A 22,681-nucleotide genomic window follows, 5' to 3' on the forward strand; every position below is an offset into this window, starting at 1 on the left:
GTTTTGTGGATTTTTTCCCCCCCCCCCCCCCCCTTTTGCATTATTTTGAATCAACTTTTCTTAATTTAAAGGTTATCAGCTGTGGCTTTGGGTAATCCTGTGCGAGTATAGCAGGGAAGTTTCTGGTAAAGAATTGTGAACAATCAATAGACTATTTCCTTTTGACAAAAAAAAAAAAGGTGAACTTAATGAGCTGTGTAACTGAGGTAGAATGATCATGGAGATAGTGTTTTCTTCAGACTTCAGTGGCATAGCTACAAAACTCCGTGTGTGGGGATTTCTACAATGAAGCAGTGAGCTCTAGTATTAGTGTTAGAAGCTATTGCTTAGCTCTTTTATGGGTAGTCTTCATCACTGCCATTTAACTGCAGTGCAGTGTGTAACATGGATTGCTACTTTAGAGTTCCCTGGAAACTAAAATCTATGGGATGGAATTTTCCTAAGTTGTGAAGTTTTTAAGACCCCTGAATTGTTTTATATAAATTTTGTAAGAGGACCACTAAACGGTCTCTTTCCTTCTGTGAGCATAACAAGTAAGAGTTTCATTTAAATGCATCTGACTGCAGTGGTCTTGTTTGTTAGGGTCTCTGTAGTACAGTGATAGATTTTTGATTTTCATTGTGGTGCTACTTTCAGCTCTGGACACAGAACTGTGTCAGGCATGCATATGCCTAGAAGACTAGGCAAAGATCTGAGGTGAATAGTTACAAAGATTCTACTACTTCTGTTTTTTCTAACTGTAATTTTAGAAATTGAAGTGAATGGCGCCATGAATTTTTTTGAATGAAATTTAGTGCTGTGAGGCAGTGATAAAATGCAACTTTGTAAAATGACTACTATGATGTTAGATATGCAACTTGATATCTTGTGTTGGATTGGTGACATTATTTGCCAACTATGCATGGTGGTAAATTTTATGGCTTGCAGAACACTCAGGTTGAATTCAAGTGGGCATCTAATTTTAATTGAATATTCTCCTGCATTTTAGTTATGCCTTAATATTAATCAAGCCATCCTGTTTTCCTGTGTTCATTCTAATGCAATTTTTTTGGCCAAATTGCTGTGGTGTGCTATGGTTGATGGCCAGTCACTACTGTGACCAGTCTCTTCATGCTTCCTTTTCTTTCTGCTTTTTTCTCCCAATTTAATTTTGTGTTCTGATTAACACAAGCACTTTGTGTTTACTGTCCAAAGACTAGTGTCTGATTTGTCTGGGACATGGCTTGTCTTGCAGGTTGTGGTGCTCAGTGTGACAGTGGCCAGAGTAATGCCTGCTAGAACCACTGAAATAAAATAATTTATAAACATTAGATGTTCAACTGTGCAGAAAGCAAAACATTAACATGTTCAGAACTGCTTTTTTCCAGGTGTAGTGGGTTGTTTTTCTGTTGTTGTCTGGTGTGTTTTTTTGTTCTGTTTGGGGTTTTTGTTTGTTTGTTTTGGTTTTTTTTTTGAAAGCAGCTTCTGGAGAGTCTTATTGAAGTCTGTTGGTGTCTATTGGACATGATCGTCCAAACAGGGTTTATATAGCTCCTGTGTTTTTTCTAAGTCTTCTAGAAGCAGATTGGTCAGATGTATTTAGTAGGGTAAAGCTGAGCAGTTAATTAGAGGATTAGTGGGCTAGAAAAACTTCTCTAACCTCTTTCATTATAGCTATGGTCTTACTGAAATCTAAGCATCAGACCTTCCTGTGAGGCTCTAAGTATTGCTTTGATTAGGAAGGATCTTTATTTACATGTGAGGATAGTTGTGTAAAATAGTAATTGTATAACCACAGATAAAATTCACAAGAAAAGGGCGTGGCGGTGGGGGTGGGTGGTGACACCAAAACCTTTGAGCTGTACTGGAGTCTTTCCTGTAGTACTTGAGCAATACCTACTGCTGTGATAGTAGGGAAGAAAAATATAATCTGGGAAGCAGCTGTTCCTGTGCAAATGAGACCATCTCAAATTCAACCAAGGGGGAACCCATCAATATGGTATGCTTCCTATTTTAAACTTGGCGAGTGTTCTGTTTGTGAATTACTATTAATTTTACTCTCATTCGTATATATTTAGAGGGCAAGGCCAGCTAAAAATTGTATGCCAACAAAATGAGACAGGGCCCATTTATATTTGGTGCATTTTCCCTTGGCTGTCAGGTTGATGTGCTTGATTTAGAACTGGTAGTGTTTCATCACTGTGGCAACTTCTGAAGATACAGTATTGCTATTTACACCAATACTGTGCCCAAAGCACTTACTTCAAATGCATTTATAGGACTGCTTGTGCAGTTTAGCTAAAGACTGTTTAACAGGCTGAATAATACCTTCACTTTCTAAATAGTAGTAAGAACTGATTTTTTTCATATCCTGGCTGCCTTTCAAGGAGGCAGCAACCGGAGATGCCTGCCCTCCTGGCCACCATAGGCTCATCTTACCTCTCATTTAAAAGCAGAATCTATCTGACAGAGGAGTAAAACAATATATTTAGAACTTACCAAGTGCTGCTGTTAGTTGTTCCTGCAGGTGAACCATGTCAAAAAGCCCTTCCTAATTTACTCATTCTTACCTAAGGCTACTTGGTGCTCTGTATGGGTAGCAGTGGGAGAGCTCTAATGTAGACCTACTGCTGATGATTGCCAGAGGTAGAATGATTGTCATTGAACTCTGCATACAGTAGTCCCAGATGGCATTAACAAATACACTAATTTTCTGGTTTCGTTTCTTATGGTTTTCAGGGTTGCTGTCACTGGTAGACTTGTAGTCCTGTGAAATTAGGAGATAACACTAGTCTTGTCTAACTCCCCCCCCCCGAAGTATTAGTGCTTATTAGGTCGTAGTTCTGGGAGATTGAATCGGTAGGGAAGAGGCTGTATGTGCATTCTGTAAATTGGAGATGTATTTTATTTCCTGACTACATGGAGTGTTATGTGTGCTTAGGACAGAAATGCAGGCTTCTGAAACAAACCACTTAAGAAATGCTGCTTTGAAATCGAATTATAAATTACCCTACTGGTTCTTAATTATTCTGAACAATATATTTCAGTATATGTATATTTGTTTGTAACAAAACAAATGAGTTTGTGTGTGTATCTATCTATATTAAAAAGTCAGTTTTAAAATATTTGATATATGTACATACTCATACCTGGAAAACAGTTGCAAAATTAGGTTTTGTAGTTCCTCTTTAGTTATCTTTGAGATATGTGGTCAAAATGAAGGTTTCAATTTCTTTTTCCAGCTAAAATTTTATTTTTGATGGCTATCATATCTGTCTTCTGAATGCAAATCCAACAAAGTGAGGGCTGAAGATATAACAAAAATTCTGCTTTGACTGGCCTTCCTAGGTCTAGGTCAAGCCACCGCTTTGAATTCTGTTTGCAATGATTTGTAAGTTTATTGGGAATTTGCTGTAGGCCTCTACTGTTGTATCCTCTTGACAGCATGCTGGGTTGGATGGATCGTTTGACCCAGCTTAACTGCTGCTATGCACTGATGATGAAAGAATGAAGAACAAAGTGTGAAAAGCAAAATGCACTGTGCAAAAATTCTCATATGCTGTTGATCTTGGTATGTAAATCTATAGTAGCATGCTATATAGGTTTACCAATTGGGTCTGTAAGCAGTGTGTGCTCATGTTTTGAGAAGAATGGTTTGTTGGTGCCACATTCCAGCCCAAGAGCTACATCCTGTCTGCCAGATCTGTTGTCTCTACAAAGGCAGAGATGTATCCGTGGGTTCTCGTGGGAAGGAGGTGGGAAGTATTCACCTTCTGTTCAAGCCAGAGAGGATGGGATATAATTACAGTTGTAAAGCAATATGTAGGTTCACTGTGATGGTGTAGGCAGTTGTAATAGAATAGTTTCAAAATTAGAAGTTTTAAACTCTTGGCCAGGGACAGATGTATAAGGGAAAAATGTAGACATGAACCACCACTCCCCTGGTTGTTTGGAGTTTGGTGGAGTTTTTTTAGGTTTGTTTTTTCTTCATTTGCATTTACTTGAATAAATGCTGCAGTGAAGGTTCTTTGTAGCATGAGAGTGGTAATGTAATTTTTTCTTTTTTTTGGGGGGGGGGGGGGGGGGGGGGGTTTTTTTGTTTGTTTGTGTCCTCCTCTGTGCCCTACTTATTCCCATGAACACTAGTGCTGTCTCTTCTGGTGCTGCAAGTAGTTCCCCAACTCTGCTGGGAAAGAACTTTGGGCTGAAGGGATGTAAATGGAGTATACAAACATTGACTTAGCTAAGTAATGGGTTTAAATGTTGAGCTCAAATTATTCTCAACACAATTACTGTATTATTCTTAGACTTCAAAGGTTTACAGTTAACTGTATGAGCCATTTGTATGATCACTGTCTATCACCAGAATGAATTGATTGAACTACATTTCAGGTTCCTTAAAAATGTATTGCTAGCAAGTTTTATCTCTTGGAAGTGGTTATTCGGTAATGCACTTTAACAGTGTGCCCATCTGAAGTCTGTCATGTGTGTGTGACTGCATAAGGTTAGGTGACCTGCGTGGTGAGAAGAGCTTGTACAGATGACAGTGGAAAGTTTCCTTTAGATTTAATATTCTGTGCGTCATACTTGTGCCGGTCCACTAGACAGTAACTAACACATGCTGCTGGAGGTTGACAACTTAACTCTTGCAAACTTGAGTGCTTTCCTTAGTGATTCATGCAATTTAGGATTGGCCTTCTTAAAATACTACTTTTTAAAAACAGGTAACGTTAATATTTTAGATATGAGAAGTGTACCATACTAAATGAAGATGAATATTTGAGAAGGTAAATAAGTAAAGTGTAAACAATTTCTGGATACTTGTTTGTCTGCAATGAAAGGGGAATTATTGTTTTCTCCTGGATAAGAGGAACCTTACTGGAATTCTGCTAGAGCAAAGAGTCTTGAAAGTTTTGTCTGGTCTGCAACAGTTGAAAAGGTGTTTCTTTTTCATGCTGGGGAAAGTTGGGAGGCTGAGAAGACATGTTGTAGTATATGTAGGTACCTCTGGCTGAATACTGTGGTTTTACTGGGAGGTTGTTTCTACAGAACATTTGTGAGTATCCACAAATTTGGTGTTAGGGAAAAGTATACTTAGTGTATTTTAATACAATGTACTCGGAATTTTTTTTTTTCCTCGAAGTACTCTGGATTTGTTCTATTTTTATAAACGACCATCTCCTTGTGAAAAAGCACACCAAAGGTGAAGGCTTACTTTCTCCCTGGGGCACCTTGGTTGCTGCTTGTGTTGTTTGTTTTCCTTCTCAATTGTTTTGTCTCTTGTCTGAAAAGAGAAGGTACATACATTCCAAGTTAGTCTTAAATTTTGCTTTGGCAGCTGTTTTTTGGGCATCTGTGGATTATTGTGTGTAAAGTTTTACATGAAACGGATGGTAAACTGCAGAGGATGCTTGCTCTAAGATGAAGTAATTCTCTGTGCCTAAAAAAGGGAAGCTGATGAGTTTTAAACAATCCCACCTCTCTTTTTTTATGTATGTAAAATGTTCAGAAAGTAGAACATATAACTGGAATGAGTGTGTTTTGATTCAGCAACTGTCATGGTTTTCTCTCACCTTCGTGCCTTCAACTGACATGGTAGATCTTCTATAATTACTGGAAACCTATTCCCTACAGACTTTATTTTTAGCAAGGAAAAGGTTGTAGCTTGGAATTAGTTTTATAGCATATTTGAATATTTTGGGTTTTTTACCTGACCTAAGGCAAAAGTATTTTATGGTCGGATTTGCTATTGGCATCACAAACAGTTATGTTAAAAAGATGCTTTGTCTTCTTCTAAACAAAAGCTGTAAATGATATGCTTTCTTTATGTATGATATTTGTGGTTGCTAATGGTTTATTCTTGGAAGAGTCTTTGCATATGTTGAGTACTTTGAGATAGTGATAGAAGGGTTTGCAAGGGCATGCATGCCTTTCTGTAATCTAATCTCAGAAGACATGTTACTTTCACATGATGTGGTTTTGAAGGCTGCTTGTGTATGTATACGGTTGGCAAAGTACCTCTGTTACTAAAGCAAAGGGTGATAAAAATTAATAACATGGTATAAGGCATACAGCAAGTACAATTTCAAAATGTTATTGGGAGATAAAAATATTTTCTTCTATGTTTTCCGCAGTGTGTATGTAATTTTCTACCAGCATGCAGTAGTTTGTATAATATGGAGAAAACCGTTGTATACTGCTCAAAAACTGTGTGTTTGGCAAGCTTCCAAGTGTCCTGAAAGTACTTTGGGGGGGTGGAAGGGAAGAGTGAGATACAGGATATTTCAGCAGTCTGTGGCTGTAACCATGAAGCTAATTGTGGAAGAGGTTTTAATAGTGGTTTTCCTAATACTAAGTTTTTTCCTCTCTCATATTGTAAGACACTTAAGATAATTTGGAGGATTTGTAATACTTCATCTATTTCTGTCTCTATTTTGAGTTTTCTGGTAATGTGCAGGATTTGTGTGTATATCCGTTTCTGTGAACTGCAGCGTACTATAGTCCCGTAATCTTCTATTTCTGTGTCACTGAGATAAATTGGAAAGTAGGTATGCTTGATGACTCCTTGGTAGTGTTAGGCCTTACCAATGGAGTTTAATGTTTTGCTGTACTTATTTGGTACTTCAAAAGATTGATTAACTTAAGCTTTTTAATGGCGCTACTTAGAGACCTCTTTTTGCTATTGGGTTTATGCATGTTAATTTTTTTTCCCCTAATCTCTGTTGGAAAATCCATCTTCAGTAAAGATAACAGCCAAGACTTTGCAGCTGTGTTTTTCCCTACCTCCAGAATGGTTATCAGAGAGATAACAGAGGCCAGTTACATTATGAAGGCATCTTCTAGAGCTCTTTTCAATTTCATTTTGGTGTGTAGGAGACAGGAATGTACTCCCCCCCATCTTAGCACCATGACACTTTCTAAATTTCTGCCATTTCTTTATTAATAAGTCCTTGTAATATTTTCACAGATTTGCCTGCCCATCAGACATGACTTTGGTTTAATCAGTTGAATTTTTTAATTGTAGCTGTCTGGAATGTGCAGGAGTTTTGATTTTTCTGACATGAATGAAAACCTCTACTTTTGCAATGTAGCAGTAGTGACAAAGTTATGTTACTGTGTAACGCCTTTCTTGAAAACCCTATTCTTTGGGACAGGGCTCAGAATCGACCTTTATTTAGTTTTCAGAGGTTTATTCTGCCATGTGCCACTCTTTTCTTTTGTATCTTGCTTATTTACATAGTGCCAGTTGAGTTTAGGTGAATGTCATCACTGTTAGGGTTCCCAGTCCCTGTAAGAATCCAGATTTAGGCTTCCATTTTTTCCTCATGAAACCATTACTACAGATCACACGTTGATCGATGTAAATGCACCAGTGGGCTGCTGCCAGAAGCAGTGATTAAACAGGTTTATTTGTGGCGGATCTAGCTGTCATATGACCACAAGAAAAGTCAGTTTGGTGAAGTGATCCAATGGAAAACTAATTAAGTTGTTTAAAAAAATAAAAAAAATAAAATCCATTGCTTCAGCTCTTTGTATCTGACTTCATGATTGATAGATATGACTTAAGGAAAAAAGTGTGTGCCCAAGGAAGTAGAAAGAGCAGGGACAGTATTCTTTAGCAGTTATCCTGCGGTTACACATGGTTAGATGTGAAGTAAAGCATTACCCTTAGGGTAGGCAGCAGTTCTTTTGGTGAACCAGTTCTGCCAGGAGGCTGTAATTTGTGAGCTGTTAAAGTGGACTGTATTCTAAGGAATGCAAACGTTTGGAGAAGGGCAACTTTAATGTTCCGATGTCAAGTCTGAGATGAGATGATGAGATTTCTACTGCTTGGTTATTTTAAGGGTTTGTGTTTTTTTTTTTTCTTCTTTTTTTTCAAGATTGAGCAAAAGGCAGTGTTTAAAGGTCTGCTTTAGTGATGTGCTAAATGTGATTAGAGGGCACGTTCAGAGAAAAGCCTCATTCGTGAGACTACCTCTATTTCAAATACTGTGCTTTTGCGTTATGAGTAGTATGGTTTCAGTAGTAATGGAATTTGAACAGATTGTCTCGCAACTGCTGTTTTCTAACTTTGTACGTAAAAACACGTGAATTAGGTACAGGTGTGGTCAACAAGCTGTCTGTGGAAACCCAAGTGAAAGGCTTATTTTGATCTTTCTGAAACTGTTGGTCTAGGGAGAGACCCCCAACTTTTGTAACTTAACTCTTTTGCCACGCCTTTGTATAACCTTTGATTCATGAAAGCTTCTTACTCGCGCTGGAAAATCTCACACAGGAATTGTCCCTTAAGCAAATGGGTTCAAGATTTCTGAATGTTAAGTTACGTAACTTTTTATAAATTTGCCAGTTATTTTATTGAAGTAGGGTCATTGCTGTTGAATGTAAAACTAAAAGAATATCGCACTCCTGAAATGTATGTCCTGATCCTTGATATGATGAACTCGAGAGCATTGCAAAAGCAAATTGCATGGTACTTAGTGTATCTGTTGATGTACTCTGATTTTCCTTCAATACAGGGTATGTTTTCTTGAAGAATTGGATGGGTAGATTTTCAGTGACATTTCCTTTCTCAGTTTTTAAGAGGTGAAAATGTGTTGTTCTAGAAAACTTTGACAAACAGCTTCAGAACTGCAGAATATATTTAGGAATTTAGAAAAAAATTAGTTGTATTTAGTTTTAACTTAAACTTGTGTTTTGTTTCTGCAGGGTCATGATGAAGAAGCTGTTGTGGATATGGGCAAAATCAGTTCTACTATCAATACAAACTTCGAGAAAGAAGAACTAGAGAGTAAGTTTGTGGTGGTTTTCTGTTTGCTTAATATACATTTTTTGCCTTGGGATAAAATATCTATTTTCCTTCAAGTGCAACCAGTATTGCTAAAAAGAATCAGGATTTTGTGGCCATCATGAAATTCTAGGCATAAAACCAGCGAACAGCAGATGACAGGTGCTGTTTTTTGTCTTGGTGCATGCTAATAAATGCTGTTACTCAAACCTGTCACAGAAAAAAATATTTAAAAAAAATATTTATGAAGCTTTTCAAGGAAAGCTTGCTTCTGAGATTGTAGGTTTGAAAAAATGATTGCTGTCGGTAAGTAATTTCCCAGCATGAATGATGTCAAGTTCTGCAGAATCAAAACTCGGGAAACAGGGGCCATGAGGGAGATGTTTATTTTGTTTTCTGAAAGTTAAGTATGCAAGTGAGTGTGGCCATGCACTTTAAATACTGAGAGTCTGAACAGATAACAGTGCTTCTAGTTCCATGGTAAACTGCACATTCTGCAATATGCAGTCAATTAAAGCATTATGGAATCCTGTTAGTCTTCATTATTTGACTTGGGATCCTGCATTTAGCGACAAAAATGGCATCTAGTTAGTTTCACATAGCAAAATGCGAAATTAGATACTTAGTCTAAGATACAATATCTTACTGACTTGAAAAGGAAGTAGATTGGGATGAAGATTCATGGATGCTATTTAGTGAAGCCAGAGGAAAAAGCTAGGGAGGTCCAGTGTTAAAATTTTATTTATTCACCTTTCACACAGAATGCTCTGAAGCTTAATGAACACTTGCAAAATGCTAGAAGACTATCAGTAGATTCACTAAGTAGCTTTTCCTGACAGTACCAACTCTTACTGCTTCAGAACACTGCGGAGCCATTATAGCAGCAGTTTCTAGCTGAGAAAAGTTGATTTAGGTTGCTGTCACATTTTCTTATACTGTGGTCTAACAAGAGACAGTTTAAAGTGATTAAAGTTGTTTGTTGCTGTTCCAGTCATACTCTTGCGCTGTTCCCTTCAGTCTGTTACTGCTTTCCATCTTGTACTGACACTTCTGTTTGTCTGACTGTACCATAAGCGTGGTATGTTAAGCCAGCAGAAAATGTAACAGTCCTGACAGAGGAAAATAATAAGAAAGATCTCAGCAGTGGAGCACCCAACACCAGATTGCCACACAGATGGACGTGTGCCAGTGCTGAGTGGAGGAAGGAAGTATGAGTATGAGGCTGAGAGGTGCAGCAGTGGAGGCTGCAACAATGCTGATTTAGATAGGGTTGAGCTGTGGTAAAACCACTGCCATGTCTGTTTCTGCAGCTAAATCTTCAGTGCAGATTTAAGCTGTCTCCTCCTTCATTTTCTTCTTTTGCTTTTCTCTGGGAGATCACCCAGGAAAAACATGTGTGTGTTTTGCAGAGGGGCAGGGGTTAAGGGGAAGCAGGCATTCAGCTGGAGTAGTGTGCCCTGCAGCAGCTTGAACAGCTGTAATGCTTCGACCACAAAGAATGACATGGGAACATGCAGCCAGATCACTTCCCCAGTCTCTTTCCTAGCACATTCGCAGGAGTGCTTCAGCTAGTACAATGCTGTAGTTACACAAGATACTGGGTGGGAAGGCAGGGGGTTCAGGCTGCTTGAGGCAATTTAAGCACTTGCATTGCTGGCTGTGGAAAATACCCTTGTCTTACCCATGGCCAAAGAATAAATTAAGGTGGAACCAAGACTTCTGTTTCACGAGCAATTGAGTCAACATTAACAGCTGTTGAAAGCAGGAGATGAGGAGATCTTACTGTCCTCACCTTGCTCTTAGCCATGCAGCCTTACCTTTCCTTTGGCTACCTCTGACTCTCGTTGGAGTGACTCAAGTGTGTCTCAACGTGTGAGAGGGCTGGATATACAGAGGTTAAACAGATAATGTAATAAGTATCTGAGAAGAAAAATGTATTCCAGTAAGATTATCACAAGTCTGAAGCTTCATGTAGGCACACATTTTCACATATAAGTAGGAATTATTTTTGGCAATTACATATATTTAGTAGTATCTTACATATTTGTAAGAAAATTGGTCTTTTGGGTTGGGTTTTTATTTTGTTTGTTTGTTTTTTGTTTTTTTTTAAATGGTAGAATGGGGGAAGGGAGGGACATGTATTTTGACTTTCACCAGTGGAAACTGTTCCAAAGTAAGAGCAAGAAGTTTTTCCGTTTCTGTACGAAAGAGAAAGGTATGAAGTACAGTTGTTTATGACTTACAGTTATCTCCTCTGAGATTCACTAAATAAGAGATTTTTAGGTTCAGGGTGTTTTAGAGAATAAATTTCTGTGAACTTACAGTTCTGTTTGTTTATGAAATCATTAATTCTAGTATTAAAATCTTGCTAGGGGAGAAACGGAATTGTTGGCTGCAAGCAGCAAAAAAAGGGGTAGTATTTTTCATTACTGACTTGTGAACGTTTTCTTGTAGGCTTAGGAAGACCTGTAGTCAAGCATTAGGTATTTTAAGTGTTCTAAGACCTGAAACTGCTTCAGTCCAGTTTTCCAACTTGTTTTTCTGGTGACTTGAAGAGGAGTTCTAGGAATTTGGAGCCTTTCCAGAAGTGTGTGTTGATTCATTTTCAAGGAGAAGCAGCAAGCAGTTAATTCAGTTTAGCTATGGTGTGAAGCACCAAACCTTTGAAAGCCAGCATGGTCAGGTGATATTTACCTGCTTTAAACCCTGTACAAACTAATGTTGATTGGTTTGGTGCTGTAGAAGGCATAATTTTGCTACTAATACTAAAGCAAAGGTTTCTTGGTGTTGTCAGTATTGCATACTTCTATTTTCTGGAAGTTTTGGGATGAAATATTAATGGAAAGGGGGCCAGATGCTAAAGGGGAGAATAGATCTTGGAGTTAGGGCTTCCCAAGCTCTGTATTCTATTTATGGTGGCTGGGAAAGTGTGGTACATACCCAGAGTGACAGTGTTTAGCTTAGAAAGGTTAGGCACAGGCTACTTGTTTTGTAACTTTCTTCCTGTAAAAGAGAAACGGTTAGAGATGGTAAACTGTAATTGTGGGCAGACTGTGTGTACTAAATAAAGGTACTGCTCTTTACTGAATCTGTAAGGCCTTACTTTGCAATAACAAATGTCAGTTTACAGAAGAGCTAGAAAGGGGAATAACATCTTAAAATAACATTTTTAAGAGCACCTCATGTTCTTAACTTGATGCCAGACTCTGAGCTGCCATGAATGAGAGTAATAACAAAGTAAGGCAGGGGCTGGAAGTAAGGCAAGAATACTAATGGCAGAGGTATTTCATACCATCTTGTAAAAGGCATTTTCTGTTAAGAACCATATTTAAGGAAATCTTTCTTAAACCTGAGTTAATATGTTTGGCTTGGTATTACCAGGACCTATCTTTTTAAATGTGTAGTTAATTTTCCACTTTGGTTTGAGGATGTATTTACTAGATATAGTTTAAGGGAAAAGGGATATATTCTGTTATTCTTAGCAGACCAGTTAAAGGCATAGCAAAGATAAGGAGTTTACACATAACAGAAGTCTTGTTCCAGAAACAATCTGAGGTCAAGAGTGTGTGTCTCAGTAGACTAGTTTTCTGTGGCATAAATCCAAGAAGCAGCTTTCAAGAGTTAAGATGATTTAATAGCTACTCTACTCTCACACTATCCTGTGGCAGGTGTATGTAGTGTTTACATTTCAAGTGACCATATTATCTCTGATACCTTGTGATGGTTTAGAGCCTTATTTTTCCTTTAAGAAAACAGCTGTGCTTTTCATTTTATCTTAATCGATAAGGACAAGTAACTAAATAATCCTCCATTTTTTTCCCCCTCTAGAAGTGAATATTGTATATCTAATTGGAAAACCTGCTCTACAAGTGTTTTGCAGTTTAACGTGTTAGGTATGACTAGTTAGAAATTGTTTCAGTATTATGAAAGGGCTTTGAGGATCTAAGAGAACTTATATAGCAACTTTGTAGTAGAATGTACTGCTAAGATTTTTTTTCAGGTAGCTGGTTTACTATTATTCTACCTTTTAGATGCTTCTAAATTGCAACTCTTCAAAAACCCATAAATAGTTCCTGTAAAATCTTTTAAGAAAACAAATTGTACAGGAGCAGGTAAACGCAAGTAGTACAATAGGACATTGTAGCTGCTGGTACTTTAAGATTGTGCTTAGTATTTACGTTTTTTTGTTCTGTAATAAGCTGTACTATTTAGACAGGCAGTACAGAACAGGCTTCTTACAGTTCTCAAGCTACAGAATGAATGCTTGAACCTTTATGAGACCCCTTAATGGTCTAGAAAAGAACTGCGTTTAACAGAAAAAGGAATTCTGAAATGCTATTTCTCATGAAGTTGTATCTTTTTATGTGGTCAAAAAGTAGAAAAATGTGATGTGTAACTGCTTCTGAAAACAAAAATTTAGGATGGTCATTAATGATTCTTGCAGACCAGCTTTCATCCATCCTTTCTAGTGATATCCCTGGACTGGAAAGATCTTGCCAGCTCCTTAGTTGAGTTGAACTGTGAGCAAGCAAAACCATGTCTATTCAGGTACTGTACAGCTAGCCAGGTATATGAGACATTCTCTGAGTCATATGCAACATCAACAAAAGGTTTACTTGCACCAGTTGTGCTAGTAGCTGGTGCAGGATAAATTATTTTGTCCTTATTGTTCAGAAATAAATGTTAGTTGTACTCAGAGCTTCTCTATAAGTCACAAAAACTGAGGATGTTTTCCTAATGTGATTTTTAATGTAATCTTGATTAAGTGAATTTTGGAATTAGGCCGCATTGCTACACCTTTATCACACATGTTGAAAATTTAGTTATAATATCTTTTGCATTATACAGTCCACATCTTGTCCTGTTCATTTATGCAATATTCAGAGAATAATTGTCCTCAACTTATTTTTTTTACTTGTGGTGTTCATCACAGAGGTAAATCCTTAACAAATGGTATCAAAACTGTTTTCAGACTGCCTTTTGAGAGGGAAAGTTGGCAACCTGATTGTGTAGATGTAAAACTCAATAGGACACCCAAAGTGACAAGACACAATTTTCAGTGTTGATGTGTCATTGGTTTTGGAGACAGGTTATTTCTAATTTCTAGAACTTTCTTTTTGGAAGTTGTTTCTGACTCTGCCAGACACAGTACTTACAAATTACTATAAATTCTGAAATGTTTACTTGCATGTTAAATTACTGGAAAGACTTACTGTAAGCTCCTGGCAAGTGAAGCTTAATAGAAGTTATCTGAGACAAGAGCTTTTTTTCTGTTTTTACATTTGAGACTTCTTGATGGTAACCTAACAAGAACTGAGTATAAAAGAAGCATAGACTAGTGCACCCCAGAATTCATATTCTTTAGCTAGATAACGATTGTATAAACTTAAAAAAAAATAAATTAGCAGTTTTGATACCATCATTGCTTTCATCTTTGAGGGAAATTACTCATTATTCTACAATATGCATACCCTCAAATTGTTACAATTTCTAATGAGTAAGGCTAGATTATCTAATATTCACCTTCCAAAACAGAAAAAATGACTCAATCACATTGTCTATCCTCTAGTAATGGTTTTTGAAAGTGAATCAGTGTTTAAACTTGAATGAGTTCATGAGAACATCTGCAGCAGACAATAACTTTGCTTATACTTAAATCTTCAAAATCCATTTTGGGATATATCCATGCTAATTTTAGCTTTTCTTCTTAAAACAGAGTTGTTTTTAAAATGGATGCCATTCAAAACAAATGCCTTTTACATAAAGATGTAAAATAAATATTTAATGTGAAATAGACTAAGATGGAAGAAATGCTTTTTAAAAGTTTGACATAAACTGTGTCCTAACATTTTTTTTTATTCTCAAACCGGTTTTATCTGAGAGAACATTATGTAGTCTTTCTGTTCTGACTGCCTCAGAAACTTTATAAAAAGATAACTAACTGCAGTTTTATAGTCTAAAATACACATAAAATTGGTATTCAAGTAGTACCGCCATAAAACTGAAGTTTTACCAAACAGCACCAATTGACACTTAAAACTTTCAGTGAACTTGATGGCTCCAGATTGCTCAAATTTTAAATTTTTGAGATGAGGCTGAAGAAATAGGAGACTGTATTTGATTCTGAAGCCTGTTGTTTCTTGATGGCTTTTCATAACATTTATCTTACTGTTTTTGATCCTTTTAAAATCAGTTGTTCCACAAAATTGGCTAAACCTGTGACTTGATGGATGTCAGAAGTCTTTCTGAATGGGTGACTTTTCCATTTGCAGTTCACTGAAAGCTAATGGTTTCACAGCAGTTAAAGCTATTAAGGTGTGAATTTTTTTTAAAAAATTTCTGAACATTCCTTATTTTATAAAGAAAGTGTGAAAGTTTTGAGTTTTTCTCAGAAAGGGTAACCCTTACTTGAGGCAAGATTGCATCTGTAATATTTTTCCATATCTCAAAATATCAGGAAATAGATGCATTTGGGGACAAGCTGATCTATTTAAAGATGTATGCAGCTGTTGTACAAGAGAGGGATGTGATCAGATTTGTCGTGAGAATGTATTTGTGACCTGTTGATGAAGTGGGAGAATCTTCTTTGCAAACATTTCTTTTGAAATACTTTACAAGCACAGCCTTACGAATGTGGAAGCCTGGTGTCCTTACAGGGTATGGCATCGATGAAGGGCTGAGAACATTGGTTTCTTTATTAGTGGATGAAGGTATGTATCCTTTTTCCTGAGCTCTGCTGCAGAGACAGGCTGGACCAAGAACCTTCAGCACAGATAAAGTGTGGGACCCAGCTATGGTCTGACGTGGAGGTACGATGCAAGGGCAGCTTGTCCCCCCTCCCACAGGTACCAAGTGCTGGCTCCTTTCCCAGGCGAGGGAGGTCAGTGCTGGCAGTGGGCCACAAAGACCTGAGGCAGACATACTGTGCCAGAATCCCTGCGTAGCTCTGTCAGCTGGCACTCAGCTTTTCCTATTACTGTTGCTACCTGCATGTCTCGTGTAATTAGTGGTAATGCCTTCTTGAATATTTGTTGATTGTGTCAAACAGAAATATTCAGTGCATTCTTCTCTTATGACTGCCACTACCAACTCAAACTTGGTTTTAAGTCAGAAAAAAAATCGCTTCTGTGGGTAATGAGAAATCTGGTGTTTACTGCTTCTGCCAGTCAGTGTAATATGATGCTGTCTTTCATTGTGTAGTGAGAAAACACTCTTACTGAGCTGCTTTACCGTATGCTATGCATACTAGATTTTTGGATACACTCCTCAATTTTATCTGTCGAAGTATTTTAGTATAAAGAGCGTATTCTCAGATATACTTAATTACGAGGACCAACAGGAGATTTCAGCATACAGCCCAGGAGGTTTAATGGTTTCAAAAATATGCTTCACTTGTGGAGAACCCTTGGAGTCCAGCTATGGCATGTAACTGTCCCATGACAAAATTTTCTTTACTCCTTTATATAGATTTGGTTAGAAAATTTTATTTCATATGTATTATTCTGAAAGCAAGAGATAATTTTTGTCAAATAATTCTTTTACCAAAGCACAGAAGAAGAATCCTTGGTAATAATAAGGCTTCTTTATAGTCAATTCATGCATGGGAGACCAAGATTATATGAAAATATTTTATATTCAATTTTACTACATTAATTCCTTAGAAAATAATTCGACTGTTTCTTGGGAATGTTTCATGTGAAAGAAGTTCATAAAATGAGCTAAAATACTACTGTTTATTTTGAAATATGTAATTTGTGGCTTACACTAAGTACTTCACTATCAATATTAAACTGTACATTTAATTGCATACTTCAGAAATGTGGCATTACTTTCAATTAGAAAATCAGAGAATTAGCATAGTAGCAGTATTTTCAGTGAATTACTGACTTGAGTGAGTTTTCAGAATTTTCATTATAAATAAATAAACAAAGCGGGGCTGCTGGTGGGATGTAAATGAGGGATTCTTACTTATTCCTTAAGTTTCACCAGGGCAGACAATATTTGGAGAAGACCTTTGGGCTGTGAAGTTTTCTGGGGCATGAAAAGCCTTTCTTGTTCTCAGTCTTTACTACTTCCATCTACCTAAGATTGTTTTTCCCATTTATGTGCTTCTACCTTCGGAGCAGACCTGTGACAGAAGAGGTAGAAGTTGTGCTAATAAATTGCATTGAGCTTATTTTTGTGCATACAAGTACTTTCTGTGATGTGAGGGGAGTTAATGTCAAAGCATGAGATGATAGATTTCAAATGCTTCCTACTAGGATAATGTCTTTGGGGATGTGAGTTAGAAGACATTGAACAGCTGCTTTTTCCCCATTTTATGGTCTTAAGGAACAGATTAGGATCTCTACTGCAGATCCTCCAGTTTTTTCATATGGAAAGCTCCATGCAGGGACAAGATAGATTATGACATTATTTGATTAAATAAAGGCTTTCGTGTAAAATAAAAGATCTATCTTCAGATTGTTATTTGAAGATTTTTTTGAAAAATAGTAATTCTTGTCATGAAGTTTTTGTCTTCAGCAGGCTGTTGGGAGCTTATTGAGAAGATGGAGTCAGACTCTTGTTGGAAGTGCATAGTGCAAGGGTGAGGGGGACCATGCACAAGATGCAGTGTTGGAAGTGCTGATTAGATGTTAGGAAATTTTTTTAATGCAGTATGTTGTTATACGTTGGAATAGGTTGCCCAGAGAGGCTGTAGAATATCTGTCCTTACAGACACTCAAAGCTTGGCTGGTTGTCATCCTGACCAACCTGACCAAACAGATGGCTTCAGCTTTGAGGTTGGTTGTACATTGGGCAAGATTGGACCAGATAGCCCGCCTCCAGATGTCTCGTACAACCTTAATTAATACATGATCTCTGCAGTTCAAATTTCTAAGTAACAGGATTTGAGAATTCACATAGGTACTAACTTGATTTACTTTCCCTTGTTAACATGGGGAAGACTGTCCTCCTTTATATGAAGCTTAAAAGGCATCTAACAAAATGATGGTTAGAAAAAAGGAAGTTCTGTGTGGAATTGTACTTACAGGGTTGCCACATCAGAGCATTTTTGGATACTTGTTTTTGATCTCTCTTGGACTTTAGAAGTCTTCTATTACCATTTTCTTAGGGGCTTTGGGGAGAAACCAGGGAGCTTAAACAGAGCATTTTCTATTCTGTCAATTTTATAGGATTTGATGTAAACTGACTTTCACATTAAGACCAACCATGTGATGGAGACACGTAGCAAGCTCCTAACATTTAAATTTGTTTCATACTGATAAGGATCTTAAGTAGTAAATACTCTTGGTAGATTTGAACAGCTAAGCTTGGATAAAGTCATGTTAGATTAAAATGAACAATTATCTCTTGAGCTTTGTATTACTAAATTTAGTATTGGGCAGTCTATTGATTATTGGTTTAAAGTAATTCTATAACAAGCTTTGCTTGAGAGTGGTACTGTGGTACAGATATTTGTGTGAATAAAGCTTTGAAGGTCATAGAATTGTACCTTTCAAGCTTTTAAAAATAACATTCAAGTAAAAGGTTGTGTTCTTTTTAGAAATAACACTGATGCTAGTACTATGAATTCCCAGCCTTTTTAGAGTTAACTTTTTCTCTGTTGCTGTTATATTACTTGCCTTTCTGGCTTTGGCAGGGGCGGAGGGCGTGTGAAAGGAACTGTAAGTTGTTTTGCCCAATTCATTGGAAATGAAGGAAAAAAATCCCTGTGTTTTTGTTGTGTTTTGTTTTACCTTGTAAACTGTGTTTGTAAGTAAATTTTTATCTGTCCATCTGCAAACATTAATTACTCTTATATGAATGAAACTTAAGGGAACACAGACCTACTCAATACAGCTGTCTTTATTTTTAGAGGGCTTCTCGGTGCTTTGCTTTATGGAGTTAGAATTAAGGTTAAGCTTGTCCAACTTTTATTATGCAGTTCTGCCCTGCCTTTTGGAGTTGAATATACCTGCAACATGTTTTTGGGCGATCATGGTAGTATACTCAACAGCAATAGATTTGGATTTCCTAGGTAGTAGTGGAGTTGTCCTTTGTTTATGAACATCCATGATACCAAAAAAAAAAGGTTCCTTTCTTAAGGAACAGTCTCGTGCACTCATAACCTACTGAAACTTTTCTTGGTTAGTCTATTGTTCTGCTACCACCCATGCTTGCTCCAAAAAAGAAAACAAAAAAAATTCAGAAGCTCTTTTTCAAAATCAAGTTTTTTCTTGAAGTTATTCTGATGGAATGACATTGGATTGAGATGAATTTTACTTAATAATAGCTGAAAATCTTGCTCATCAGCATTTCACAGTAGTCCCAAAGTACAGTTGCAGGTGTAGCAGTCTGATCACTTTGCATATACAGAAGTGATTTGTGGAAGGTATTCTTGTTTTACATTTGCCTGCAAGACAGTGTCTACATGAGGAAATAGCCATTCACACAATAGTCGCTTCTGGGCAGTGTGGGCTGAAGGGTAGGATAACCCATTGCTTGCCTGTTCCCTTGTCTTTGTGATACCCTAATCTGTTAGGGTAGTGGGACGGCGCTTGCTTTAACGTTTCCTTTTGGAGTAGAAAGTAATACCAAATGTTGTAGGTTGTTGGCTGGCTGCTCAGGTTGAGGACTTAAGTTGGCAGTGCCTACTCAGTGTGCCTTGAAGCAGCTATGAGGCACCTGATAGTGATAGCTGAGAGGTCACCACATAGTGATAGCTGTGAGGTCAGTGCATTTTGGGTAGGAAAGCAATTTGCTATGGTTTCAGGCTGTTTAAAAACACCTTCAGTTTGTTGCTTATTTCAGCTCGGTTTTCTCTAGCTTTTACCTGTTCCCTTGCAACGTATCTGCTCTCCTCCAAACTTTTCTATTGAAAAAAAATAGTCAGACTGCAGTTTTGTAACAGGAGATAGACTTCTTTGCTTCTTCCACCTCTCATCCATGCAACAACATGGTCTTTGACTATGGAAATGATCACACTATTACAAATGCTAATTTTTGCAATAGCTGGGTGAATTGTTTAAGATGGAGGCTCTTGAAAAAATTGTATGGGATTTTTGTTTGTTCTTTAGTACAGAAAGCAATGTGGGATTTTTGTCTTAATTTATGGGAACAGGAAGGGACCAAAGCGTGGAAGTCCTTCTGATTTTTCAGGAAGTAAAATATTGAACAATTTCAGATTCCTGAAGTTTTCTAGAAAGTAATCACTTGCAAATTTTTCTTGTGCAATGATCAAAACATACACTTAGAACAGTCTTATTAAGAATATTAAAACAAGCTGATAATATAAAATGCTCTATTACTAGAAATATGTTTGAGTTTCTCTTAGGAAAAAATAGTTCCTGCAAAAAATCAAACACTTTGACAACAAATAAAACTGCTTAACTATATGTATAACTGTAGTTAAATACTTGCTAATTGAATATATAAATTAAAACAAAAATCCTAACAGGGATGATAACAGCATTTGCAGTGAGTGGTAGGTCACTCAGTTGCACCAGCCAGCTTTGAGTGTGGTGTGGTGAGTAATGCAGCTATTTTTGAACCTAGTACTTCTGCTTTACCTATACATAAGCTTATTGTATCACGATGGTATCAATAACATGACCGTTGTTTATGGTGCCACCTAGTCATACTGTATGTGAAGTGCATTGATTTATGTTTAGGTGTCACATTTGCACTAATTTCTCTGGAATTGCACTGTGCATAGTAGTTGAGGGTGGAGGTCAGGCTGCCCAGCTGAGTGTTCTTGGAAGAAGCTCACAAAAGAGAAGTCTTTCTTTGTAAATAGGACTGATGAATGCTTCAATAAATTAATCTGTTTTCCACTCTTACATGGAAACAAAAAGCTTTTAGTATGCTTAATTTCCAATTTGGTCATAATGCCAATCAGTCAACTCTAATTAAAACTAGTGTTGGAAGTCTGTCAAGAATTGGGTTTTGTAATTTGAAAAGGATACTTGACCAAATTAATTAAACATTGAACTTGCTCGTGCATTATTACTGACTTTTGCTTAGTCTTTTTACTTGTGTAGCACTGTAAAAATACTGCTTAAAACTAAGTTTCATATATCTTTTTGGGCTCAGAGATGCTTTTCTTGGGAAACAAGTTCAATATACTACCACTCTTTATTTCTGTAAAGCTCTGTAATTGCCAGTATTTTTCAATGCCCTTAATCTAGTGTCTGTGCATGCTATACACACATACATATGCACATGTATGTGTACAGTCACAACTCCTAGGGCTTGCTCCTCTTCTATAAATTTGCTGAATTTGTGTGTGTCTCAGAGATGAAAACCACTTCCTTTTCCTTTTGTTAATGTCAGTCTTCTGTAATAACTCTTCTACAGCATGAAACAAAGTAGCGTTAACCTCCAGGCTTATAGTTAATGTGTCTCTTCCTGAGATTGTTTGTTTAAAAAGGAATTGAAAAGGTTATTGTATATGCTAACTCCATTACAGGAGGCACGGTAGTAATATATTCATAACAGTCTGTTGATTGATTTCTTTTTCCAAGTTGTTGATGCTAGTATTGCCTTAATGTGAAGGGTCAAAGGAAGAACAAGATGTTGAAAGTACATGAGTAGTATGTATGAATTTGAGGATGTACTACCTAAACTTATTAAAAAATTCTAGAACAGGAAAAAAACCAAACCCCAACCTTTGCTGCAAGTTATTTGGTGTTTTGGCATACACTTCCAAACTGATGCTAAATTAGTGGTATAGTTGAACATCAGGTTCACCTAGATGTGTCACATGCTACTTGAAGAAATCTTGGCAGCTCATTTAAGCAGAGGAAACTCCTTGCTGACTCTAAACGATGGGTAATTTCTTAATGAAGTTCATAAACTGAACTAGGAGATTACATCTTGCCGTTGTAACAACTATCCTGATACGAATCCCTGCAAACAAGAGGAGTATCATGTAATTTCTCTGCCTTGCTCTGGTGTTTATCAAGTAGCTTCTTTCAGTGTTAGAGGTCAAGCTTGGGTTTCTATATTACCGTTTCACAACTGAGTTCTTAAATTGGGCCATATTCTTATTCAGTTTATCAGGGAAATGAGTATAGCACTAGTTCCTTGAGACCAGGGAAGGACAGAAAGGAAATGGTAGTATTAGTTCACTAAAGTTAGTTTTGCCAAGTGTTTTTGGGTTTCTTTTTGTCAAACTCCTTGTCTTTTTGACTAAGACACTAAATTTGGACAGGAGATAATTTTTTGTTTAATTGTTTCCTTTAAACTTTCTTGAAAAGGCCACAGAGCTGTGTATATTGGAGTTCACGTCCCCTTTGGAAAGCAAGGCCGTCGACGGCATAGACATCGTGGGCACAGGCATCACAGAAGAAAAAAAGAAAAAGAAACTGACAGAGAGGATGGCCGAGAATCTCCATCATATGGTAAGAAATCTGTTGTGCCAGTTCCTTGTGTCTCTTGAAAATAAACTTGTAGTAGTTACTCTGTGCTTAAACTTTGTTTGTTTTGTGCTGTTTCTTTTATTATCACTGTAATTAATGTCTTTCTACGTACAATCAGGCAAGGATTTTTGTGGTTGTGTTTTATCTAAATCATAAGCTGTTGGACTTCATCCAGGTGTCTGCATGAATGTTCAGCAGCCTGCACTGAAGAGGTTATACTAGAACTTTGCAGTACTTGCCTGTAGCATAAAAATCTGTGTTATTTAAATTAGACACATTTTTCACATTGTGTAGCCTTCTGTTGCTTTTCCTCTGTCACTCAAGGTTTTTGAAAGTATGAATATAGCTGTGAAGCAGCATTTGCCATGGTAATTTGATCAATGATCTATTAAAATATTTCCTTCAGCCTTCTTGCTGTCTGGTAGTAATAGTAAAAGAATTGTATTGCCTCCTAAGTTTAGTTTTGGATCGGACACTGCTGCCCCAGCCAACCCCTTATCCTCAAGAGATGATG

At 37.1% G+C, this 22,681-nt stretch overlaps 1 protein-coding gene across 8 annotated transcripts in view; it reads left to right on the forward strand.

Annotated features, from left to right (window-relative positions):
• The window catches only part of SLC4A7 (solute carrier family 4, sodium bicarbonate cotransporter, member 7), a 68,225-nt gene that overhangs the window by 382 nt on the left and 45,162 nt on the right, over window positions 1-22,681 (forward strand). For 5 of the 8 annotated variants that reach the window (XM_010584330.1, XM_010584331.1, XM_010584333.1 and 2 more), the window contains exons 2-4: window positions 8,224-8,235; window positions 8,686-8,767; window positions 22,006-22,149. In XM_010584330.1, coding sequence (XP_010582632.1) covers window positions 8,224-8,235; window positions 8,686-8,767; window positions 22,006-22,149 — 238 coding nt within the window. Of the gene's footprint in view, window positions 1-1,087; window positions 1,096-3,705; window positions 3,724-8,223; window positions 8,236-8,685; window positions 8,768-22,005; window positions 22,150-22,681 lie in introns of those variants that run through there. The other 3 variants (XM_010584327.1, XM_010584328.1, XM_010584329.1) reach the window with 3 other exon arrangements.

The sequence above is a fragment of the Haliaeetus leucocephalus genome, unplaced genomic scaffold (genome assembly GCF_000737465.1).
Source record: "Haliaeetus leucocephalus isolate CR32 unplaced genomic scaffold, Haliaeetus_leucocephalus-4.0 Scaffold973, whole genome shotgun sequence".
NCBI lineage: Eukaryota > Metazoa > Chordata > Aves > Accipitriformes > Accipitridae > Haliaeetus > Haliaeetus leucocephalus.